General features: G+C 38.2%; 1 protein-coding gene across 1 annotated transcript in view; it reads right to left on the bottom strand.

The window, feature by feature from the left end:
- The window catches only part of Mgam (maltase-glucoamylase), a 113112-nt gene that overhangs the window by 73368 nt on the left and 29039 nt on the right, over window positions 1-10705 (bottom strand). The window contains exons 11-19 of the mRNA XM_031381069.1: window positions 10224-10355; window positions 9867-9983; window positions 8893-9006; window positions 7858-7942; window positions 6298-6415; window positions 4732-4903; window positions 3027-3143; window positions 1581-1735; window positions 303-387 (exon numbers count right to left, since the gene is read on the bottom strand). Coding sequence (XP_031236929.1) covers window positions 303-387; window positions 1581-1735; window positions 3027-3143; window positions 4732-4903; window positions 6298-6415; window positions 7858-7942; window positions 8893-9006; window positions 9867-9983; window positions 10224-10355 — 1095 coding nt within the window. The remainder of the gene's footprint in view (window positions 1-302; window positions 388-1580; window positions 1736-3026; window positions 3144-4731; window positions 4904-6297; window positions 6416-7857; window positions 7943-8892; window positions 9007-9866; window positions 9984-10223; window positions 10356-10705) is intronic.

The following is a 10705-nucleotide window of genomic DNA, read 5'->3' as shown; positions in this document are numbered from 1 at the left end:
AATAAAGAAAATATCTAAAAAAAAAAAAAAATAGTTAGTTTTAATGACCTTAAAGCTCATTCCTAAATCAAAGTCACCAGTACGTGCTTTTGCACTGATTGAGAATTTGCCCAGAAAAGAGTTCTCTAAAAAAGAAAATATCTATCAGAAATGCTACTACAAAATGTTCCTGGGTATCTTCTCCACTGACCCAAACACAGATAACAGCAGTGACTTTGTAATAGAGGGGAGAGGAGGTTTGGGGAGTTAATGAGCTGGAACAGAGGCAGAGGATGCCTGCCTGCCTCCATGAGAACACTTGCCTGATCCAAAACAGGAGTGATGAGGAGACCTGGTCCCCACAGAAATTGCCGGTCTATGCCCCAAGTATTGTTGTCGTCATAGAACCTAGATATTAAAGAGATAGTTCACAGAGAGGTAAGTCTGTGCTTCTGAAGTCTCCCCCACAAACTAACCAAAGCATATAGGCTACCTAAGAAAACACCCACAATCATCACTGTATGATACCCACTCTGCTCCACCTCCCTCCACCCCATGAAGATCTCTGTCCAGAAGCCCATATACCTTCCTGCTCTTCCCCTAGGTGGCATGAAAGTTCCTATTCCAGTATCTATTCTAGGCAGAACCCAGGCTTTGCTATTGTTTGCTGTATCTCCTATTGAAATCTAAGTAAAATAACTTACAAATTTTATGACCAGCTTATTGTCAAAAGAAAAAAAATATCTAGGGTTGGAACTAGCAGCTAAATGCCAGCATTCCCAGATATGTGGATGTCAGAATGATCACAGCCTCAAGTCCTGCCTGAAAACCAGAGAAAGTTATAGGCCTACCTAAGAAATTTAACAGATTCTGTCTCAAAACTAAAAGTGTTAAAAAGGATTGACATATAGCTCAGTGGCAGAGTACTTGAAGACTATGTGCAAGGCTCGAAGCTCCCTTCTCATTCTCATCCCCTCCCACAAGCACAGCAAAAGTAAAGAACTACATCAGATCCAAAAAATACCAGAATATACAAAATTTTAAATTTTAAAATATCTACTTTTAAACAAAGGATTCCAGGAGGTGAAAATTTTACTCCAGAGGTGCTCATGAGTGTATGTGCATATCTAATGTTCACATCTACAACACATATATTATTAGTATTATTTTGAAAAGGAAAGTTTCTCAAGAAACTGCCTACTGAGTTAAATCAGAAATTCCATCTGGCTATCTAATGAGAATAATGGAATTCTCAGGATCAATTTTGAGATTTTTACTTACACATTACAGTCTTATTCCTAGATACTCAACAGAATACTAGCATCATACCACATATACACAGTACAGAATCTCGTTCTAAGATCTTTCAAGTTAAACTAAAAAGAGTCGAGAGGGGTAGGTAAGTGGTAGATTTCTTGCCCAGTATATGCAAAGCCTTGGGAATGATCTACAGTGTACACACACACGCACACACACACACACACACACACACACACACACACATCTGAATACCTTGCTTGGGTGGTTTTATATTTTACTCTGATATTCTGACACAGTCAACAACCCCCAGTTTGCATTAACAGAATATTAGGAGAACTTACTCATGCAGAAGAGGCCTAGCTACGGTGTCTCCCCTGGTGTGTGCTCTGTAGAAAAGCGTATAGAGGTAAGGCAGCAGAGTGTAGCGGATGTTAAGGTAGTGCCTAGACGAATTCAACAGCAAGGAGTCAGCTCCAAAAGAGGCAGGATCCTGCTCCTAAAAAAAAAGAGAAGAGTTTGCAATTGTGAGTTGACTGTGGGAAAGGTGATTTCAGAAACCATGCAGCATGACCCAGAGTTTTATGCTACCTAATCTGGGGCCTTGGTTTCCCTTTGTCTCTGAGTGACACAGCTGGATAACCGAACCAGGACACCAAATAAGCTACCATTGCAACTTACCATTCACCCTATTTTGCTCACACAGTTAAGAGGCATAATTAACTAATTAAGCTTTAGTTAAATAATTTTGAAATGTTTCTCCATCTTCATTCTCATTACAAAAACAAGCAATGTATGAAAATTGCATAGAGGTTTTATAATCTCTTAAAGTCTCATCATTTCTGTTTTTTTTTATTTTTAGCTTTCTGAGATTACCATTTTTGTTTTAGTGATGTGATAGACCCTGTCAGCTTCCTAGCACCTAATGAACCTTCTATTCCATGACACTTCCCTCCAGCTACCTTGTAAAGGGAAAGCTCTGTGCCAGCTACTGACTCAGCAGCTAATTATTTTAATTATTTAGTACATATTAAATCTTAATTAAATATTTATTTATTTAAAATACTCTAAATATTTGATTAATTCAATATCAAATATTAATTAAATACTTATTTAATTAAGTTATTCTCCACAGCAAGGTATTTATTTGTATTTCTCGTTTATAAATTTTTAAAACAAGCATGCTAGGTAACACAGGCTAATCCTGATCCTCCTGCCACTACTTCCCTGATAGCTAGGATTACAGATCTGTGTCACCGCATCCAAGCTCAATCATGAACTCTTAACCCTCTGCTCACGAATTGAATGGTTTTGTTTGTGTTGGTTTGGTTTGGTTTCTGGTTTTTCAAGATGTGGTTTCTCTGTGTAGCCCTGACTGTCCTAGAACTCTCATTGTAGTTCAGGCTGACCTCAAATCCAGATATCTACCTGCCCCTGCCTCACAAGTGCTGGGCCACCCTTGCCCAGCATCAGGCTGACTCTTAATATTATTATTTAAGTGAGTATCTCCAGGTTCCATACCCAAGAAAGCCATTCACACAAAAAAAATGAGCAACCAGTAACTATTGTTTTAAAAAATTAAACTTGTCCCAATGACATCAATAAGTGAGAGACTGGGACATTGGGACATTCTGTGATTAACAAGTCCTCATTCATGGCAAATGGGTCCCAATTCAACATACGTGCAGTATATTATAAAGTTGGCTCAACAGATTTCATGGTGGGAATACAAACAGATCCAGTTATAATCCACACCCAATACACTTTGATTATACTTCCAGCTGACTTACCTTGTAACCTTGGCCATTGTGATTCCTAGAAAATGGATAAAATGCCCCCAGCTGCATCCAGCGCCTGCAGAGCTCCTCATGTGTGTCCAGGGCAAAGCCACATATATCAGCCCCTACCTATAATGACACATGGACAACATGTTTATTACACTCCCACCCTCTTCTGTTGCTTTCTCTTTTTTTATTAGATATTTTCTTTATTTACATGTCATATGATTTTTCTTTTTCCAGTTTCCCCTCCCAGGAACAAACAAACAAACAAAAACAACAAGAACAAACCCCTGTTGGCTTCCCCCTCCCCCTGCTTGCCACCCCACCCTCTCCCATTTATTGGCCCTGGCATTCCCCTACACTGGGGCACAGAACCTTCACAGGACCAAGGACCTCTCCTCCCATTGATGATTGATTTTGCAATCCTCTACTATACACATGCTGCCAGAACAATCAGTCCTACCATGTGTACTCCTTGGTTGGTGGTTTAGTCCCTCGGAGCTCTGAGGGTACTAGTTAGTTCATATTGTTGTTCATCCTAAGGGCCTGCAAACCCTTCAGCTCCATTGGTCCTTTCTCTACCTCCTTCACTGGGGACCCTGTACTCAGTTTAATGGATGGATGTGAGACTCTACTTCTGTATTAGTCAGGTTCTGTTGCTTTCTACCAGGGACTTCTTAACTGTACTTTGTTCAAAGCTTTTACCCAGAAGGCTAATGTGGTGTGGCAGGAATCAGCATTTAGCCCATGTCCACAGTTCTGTTAGATGACTCCTTTCCTGCTGTGGTGTCTCATTTTATTAAACAAATGGAACACTGTAACTTTTTATGGACAGTCATTGCGGATACCAATATTATTGGACCACATCCTTCTCTGAAGCTCAACTCTGATCATGTCACTCTCTTCACTGAACTCTCCACGGTTTCCTTGCTATCCCTTCTATCAAATCTTTAAACCTGGCTGCAATCTACCCTTGCATGTAACCTCCTGCTCCAGCTTTCCACTCTGATCGTAAAGGCACATCTACCATCCCCTTTAAGTTCCTTTTGCTTGTGATTACTTCATGCTCTTAAAATGAGCTTGTCCCTGGTTCCCCGCTTCAACTTAAGCACCATCTTTTCTATGGAGCCTTGTGATCTCCTCCCTTGACTCACTCTGTCCCTTATAATCATACCAAATTAATAAATATCCTTCTCATAATCTCTCATAATGCTCAATATGTGCATTCCTTTGGGATATTACCCCAGCTTGCCATGATTTGTGTGTATGCCTCTATATTCTGTTCTTGTGTGCCACCCGTTCTTCATTAAGCATCTTGTACACAGTAAGCACTCAATAAATGTGTCTGTTGTATTTGACTAAGCACTACAAAACCTATCACATGTTATAGGATTGTTTGCTCATCTGGGAACTAGTTACATACAGGGTGTGTTCCATGTATGCATGCATCTGGTTTAGACTGAAAAACTAGTGCACTTTTTGAGTGTCAGACACTTAAAAAGAATGTTTCAGGAGCTATCAGCATTGCACAGGTTCCTTGCTGTTTGCATCAGGCAGCTCAGACAATGAGGTTATGGTATCAGAGCTACAGTGATTATGATGAAGATTGATGTTAAAGCCCCAGGCCATGTCAGGTTTTATAGTATGAAAACTTGTTAGAAGGGAAGCTTTATGGGGACTGGGAGTCATAAGAGAGCTTGGGAAGGGGACTCACCATTGGAATACCGAAGAGGTTGAACTCAAGCATGCCTGGGATGGACCACTGAAGGTCCTTCCAGGTGGCAGTGTTATCTCCTAACCAGTGGGCTGCAAATTTGCCAGAACCAGCGAAGGTAGAACGTGTTAGGATGAAGCTTCTCTTGTCTGGGAACACAGTCTTCACGGCTCTGGGAAGGGATGAATTTAGGAGTCAATGGGCAGCTCAGTTGATCTCAGAGCAGCAATAGTGAGAATGAAAAAACAAACATCTCATTCTCCCCCGTTCATTTTCTCCAAAAATTGTTAGACTGTTAGAAGAATGTACCATGGCATGCATTCATGTATTTTGTTTATCTTTGTTTTATATAGGCCATTAGACTCATAATTTCCTACAACTTCAAAAGCAGCCTTGAAAGTGTTGAGAACTAGAGGCATATGAATTTAGTAAAACAAAAGAGAAACTTAACCTAAGTAAAAAATACATTAGTCTTTCTATCACAAGACCAAGTAAACAAAACAAAAATGGACTGATCAACATTACTTTTGAAACATATATGTAGAAAGACACTTCGGTAATAATTTTTATAAGAAAAATGTTTTAAGATTAAATGTGTATTTTGTAACTAACTGCATAAAACAATTTTTAGTTAAAGGTCTGCATGTGTACACACTACTAAAAACCTGTACAGGGCTGGGTTGGCTTTGTAGCTCAATGGTAAAGCACTTGTCTAGCAGTTAAAGCCCTAGGATCATCTCCTGCACTGAAAAAGCAAGACTTTGGAACTTTTCCATTTGTCTCAAAATGGCTAAAGCTAAACCTGTTATTTTATTAATTAATGGAAGTGGTCCTGTCCTTGTTTCTTGCTCTCAACGTTACAGTAAGAAGAACAAATTCTCATTACATTTTTATCATTATAGAATTTAATTTCACACAGTAGAATGCTGTGGGTCTAACCTACAATCCATGGACATCTACAAGTTACATAGCCATCTGTATCCTTTACTACACAATATGTAGGAAGACAGAGTGCTTAAAGAGAAAAACCTAAATGATGCCTACAGCATTTTAGATACTTGACCTTGGATAAATTTCTTAATAGCTTTCCTCTGATTTTCTATTCATTCATTTACTCATTTGTTATCTTACTTTTTTTTATATATTCTGCAAATACATGTTGGATTTCTTATTCCCTACATGCCAGTTTTTCATCAGTAATGACAACCATATTTGTTAAATATTTGTGACAGCTTTAAATATATGTGTGTGTGTATATACCTGTTTACATTGGATATATTCATGTTATGTGCAGGTGCCAGAGTGGACCAGAAAAGGGAGTCTGATTCCGTGAAACTGGACAGACAAGCAGTTGTGAGCCACCCATCGTGGGTGCAGGGAAACGAATAAAGGTCCTCTAGGAGAGCAGCACATATTCTTAACCGTGGAAGCATCTGCCCAGGACTGCCACCCTACCCCCAGTCTATCTTTTATTTAGACTTTTAACAAATGCTATATATGACTCACCAAGCCTCTAACAGATTCATAATTGAATCACATATAAGTTCATAATAATAATGGACTCACTCTGCTGTGGCAATAGCCATGGAGTAGCCATATAGATTGTGGACATCATACTGCTTCCCCCAGTACTGAACTGCATCCATGCAGAGAGTCTTAGAGAACAGGTGTCCATCCAGGATTTCTGCAACAGTGACAACAACAACAAATAACCAGTCAGGGAAAACCTTACATGTTGATTTCTTACTTTTTAACTACAGTACATCCTGCAAAGATGGCTGCACTGGGCAGGCCTTTATTGTAACCATCCTAAACACAAACATGTTGTGTTCTTATCATCAGGTGATCATCTAATTGATGTAATTTTCTGATACAAAAATATATTGCATCACCAGGCAGTGGTGGCACACGCCTTTTATCCCAGCAATTGGGAGGCAGAGACAGGCAGATTTCTAAGTTCGAGGGCAGCCTGGTCTACAGAGTGAGTTCCAAGACAGCCAGGGCTACACAGAGAAACCCTGTCTCGAAACACTCCCCCCTCAAAAAATACATTGTGTCATCCATACAACCTTGGTTCTCAGAGGTGGAAAATATGATCTAATTCATAGAATTAGAATTTTGATCTGAGTTTTTTTTTTCAGATGTGACTTAAAATATGAAATGTTGGGTAAAAACATAATTTAAAATCTAATTTCATTTGCCCTTGATCATATATTGTATTGAGAGATTCCTAGTCTTAGTTTCATTCCTAGATTCTCTGCTCCTCTTGTACCACTGTGGTTCTGACAGAAATGGACTGTGCATTCTATTTATTAAAATAGCTTCTTAGTAATTTATTTACTTATGACCTATTTTATGAAATTCATTCTATGTCCAAATGTAAAATTAATACTTAAAAAAAAAACAGTTGACAATCTTAAATCCCCTAACAAAACTATAAATAGCTTCTATCATTGAAAGAATTAAGTGAGAACTGTTTGGCCTCCCATCAGATCTCTTCAAAATTTAATTCTCACCTTCATCTGCCTCAATTTCCTAGTTTGCACACCAGTTTAAAATGACCATGGCTATTGTAATCCTCAAAGTTTTGTTCCACTCTTGATGAAGATGCAATTTTCTTCTTGGCTCTATGTCTTTCTTCAAATTACAATTAATACTATGGTTCCACCACCATATCCTCAGAGGTCTGACATCATTTGACTATATAGCTCATGCCCACCCTTCAAGCTCTGGACAGCACCAGAAGTATCCCTCACCTAAAGATCAAAATTATTCTCCTGGTATCTCTTGTAAGCTCTGGCCTGTGAGGTTCATCTTGAGAGTGGCACTAACTAGCAACTAGCCTCTGGAATCAGCATCATATGTGCTTTGAATTTTTCCCTTCAATGACCTGGACTGGGCATAGAAGGACTGGACTACCCATTGAGAATTTATGCCTCTTCAGAGAACCATGTACAGTAAGTATATTGAGACTCTTCCCTAGTTTGCTATATATGTAGCAGCCACATTTTCCTATCCCTGTAAAGATTATGTTCAAACTCCCTTGTCCAATGGTTCAGGTCTATCCTTGTAAATTTAAAATATCATGCACACTGTGTGTCAATCAAGCTGACCACAATGACTTACTTGGTGTGAATGGGGGATAATTCAAGTTGTTTTGGGAGCATCCAGAAAATGAACCATCAATAAAGTTGGAGACTTCGTTCATATCCTACCAGACAGAAAACAAAATCTATTATGCAAAGTAGGATGCCATGTTTATAATGCTAGTGTTATTTTTTCTGAGAAATCAGAAAAATTAGTATAGATATTTTTAAGAGTATGCTGTGGATATGGTAGAAATAGATGTTCTTGTCTACTCTACCCACTGAAAATTTCACAGAATAAGTTATTAGAATAACTTTGGAATGATGCATATTTATAATTACTAAAAGCAAACAATTCCCAAATATTTTCAGTTTATTTGCTGTTATATGTTTTAACCTATAGTGTCTATGAACCTAAATAGAACTGCGAATCTACCTCCATATAAGTACATATATAAATATATGCATAGAGAGGGGGGACAGTGTATCCATCTTTGGGTGCTATAATTTTACAGAAGTTTTGTTGTTATCTTTTTCGCCAATTGTATTATGTAAATCCTCTATAGTTCTTTTAAAAATGGGAAAGTTTTGCTGGGCAGTGGTGGTGCACACCTTTAATCCCAGCACTTGGGAGGCAGAGGCAGGTGGATTTCTGAGTTCGAGGCCAACCTGGTCTACAGAGTGAGTTCCAGGACAGCCAGAACTATACAGAGAAACCCTGTCTTGAAAAACCAAAAAAAAAAAAAAGGGGAAATTTTCAACTGAAGGCCTAAATTTTAAGTTGTTAATGTTAACCTGCGTTACATTCCTTTTCATTTGATTTATGAGCTATTACTCCTTAACACAGTCAGATGGTACTTTGTGCCTGTGTACTTTAGTTCTGACTAATCTGTCATCATGTCAAAATTTTTAAAAGCCTCAAACTGAAAACTGAACATTTCTGGTACTTTATAACAATATAAGGAATATGGGACACTTATTTTTATTTTTTGTTTTTTGTATACTACTTGGCTGAAAGACATAGCCAGAGTTACACAGTCTTAATGTCTCTATGAATAAAAGTCTTAAAACTCACAATCCAAATTCCATCAAACTCCACTTCATTGTGGAAACGCTCAATTTCTTGCGTCCACCAAACAGCACAGTTGGGATTGGTGTAATCAGGAAACACAGTTGTTCCAGGCCAGACCTGTGAGAGAGAAAAAGAGAAAACACAGATAATGCATTAAATGAATGTAGAATAGACAAAGAACTTTACATATGAATTTCTGCTGTGATCATGGAAGCCACAAGTCTTTTCAGTATAGAGTATAAACTCTCTTAGAAAATCAATCACTCTCAGAGAAAAGCCACCCAAAAAAATTAATTTTTAAAATGTTGATTGACTATTTAAATGAATAAATCCAAGATAAAAGCATTGTTTAGTTTGCTAGTCTCCAACTCCGGCTCACATTTCCATGTTGCTTCCTCTACTTTCAAGTCTAAGAATTGAAAATGGAGATGTTATGTATGAATTTCGATTACAATCTATATATTCTCACATTACACTTTATAGATTCTAACATTAGTTACATTTGTCTATTCTTTCTCTACCCAATTACTTTAGACACTATACTATGAAGGCAAGGATATTAAAAGTAAAACATATAATACCTTCATGAATAAGAAGACAATAAAATATTTTTAAGTGCTAAGTATATTAAATTTGACAAGAAACTAAGTTGAGTGGCATGGCCCATGTCCATTGGATTTTCCTAGTAGGAGGTGACTTAGTGCCACTTTCCAAGCAATGTCAGTGGAACAATGTGAGAAGGGGGAGTGTAGTGGCATGAAGAGACAGAGGGAGGAAGTGGAGACTCTGTGAGTTGCCATTTAATGAAACCTGGCTGAGAAAAGCATGTAAGAGCTAGGGTAGACAGTAGGCATTTGGGTATGAAAAAGCAAAGAAAGATGGATCCTCAATATGCCCAAGTTCTTTGAAAACCACACACTTAATCGAAACCCACTCAAACCCAGCCAGAGCCAGAGCCAAAGCTTCTCTATTGTTACCTTTCCAATGACTGCATTAATGCCATCAGAGCTATTCACCCAGACTTTCATTTCTGAACCCCTATCGTATGGGAGATAGGGATTATTTGAGAGAGAGTTGTTGGAAATGGCCGGATCCTAAGAAAAGGGGAAAAAAACATAATGAAAAAACTTACTTTAAGCTAAAGGCTGGACTTCAAAGAAGTCACCAAAAAATAAAATAAAATAAAATAAAATAAAAAAATAAAACACATTCAAATATAAAACCAGTGAAGGCATTAAAATATTTTCATTTCTTTGGATGGCAAGGAGGGAGAAGGGCACATGATGAAAAGGATGAACAGACACTGATTTTGGAAGGAAAAAGGAAGCACATACCAAAATGATAACAAGTTTCTGCCCATTATTGTGTAGCTCCTTAGCAAACTCTGGGAAGCCTTTAAAATTCACTGTGTCATAAGTGAAGTCCCTCCTCTGATCCATATAATCAATATCAGCATGCTGGACATCCTGAAAGAATACAGGCATCCACAACTTAGTATCTATACATTTCCCCTTTAAAGAAACCAACAAATTATGACCTTACTATTCAAGATAAAAGCCAACTGCTGTGCTGGAATGTAAATACGCCACTGCCGGTCTGTGTTATCCAAATGAACTTTTCCCCAGAGCTGTTTAAGAAACGAATGGCTTCCTTGTTCCCCTAAGGCTCAGCCCCACCCCTGCAATCAGACCAACTGCACAAATTCTGACAAATCACTGGTGCTATCAAGATAAAACTCACCCTATACCTAAAATAAAGAGAGGGAGGGGATTTCTCTTCTCCCTTCTTCCTCATTCACTATCCCAATATCTGTTTG

This window comes from Mastomys coucha, unplaced genomic scaffold (genome assembly GCF_008632895.1).
Source record: "Mastomys coucha isolate ucsf_1 unplaced genomic scaffold, UCSF_Mcou_1 pScaffold20, whole genome shotgun sequence".
In the NCBI taxonomy this organism is placed as follows: domain Eukaryota; kingdom Metazoa; phylum Chordata; class Mammalia; order Rodentia; family Muridae; genus Mastomys; species Mastomys coucha.
This window is presented reverse-complemented; position numbering and strand designations above follow the sequence as displayed.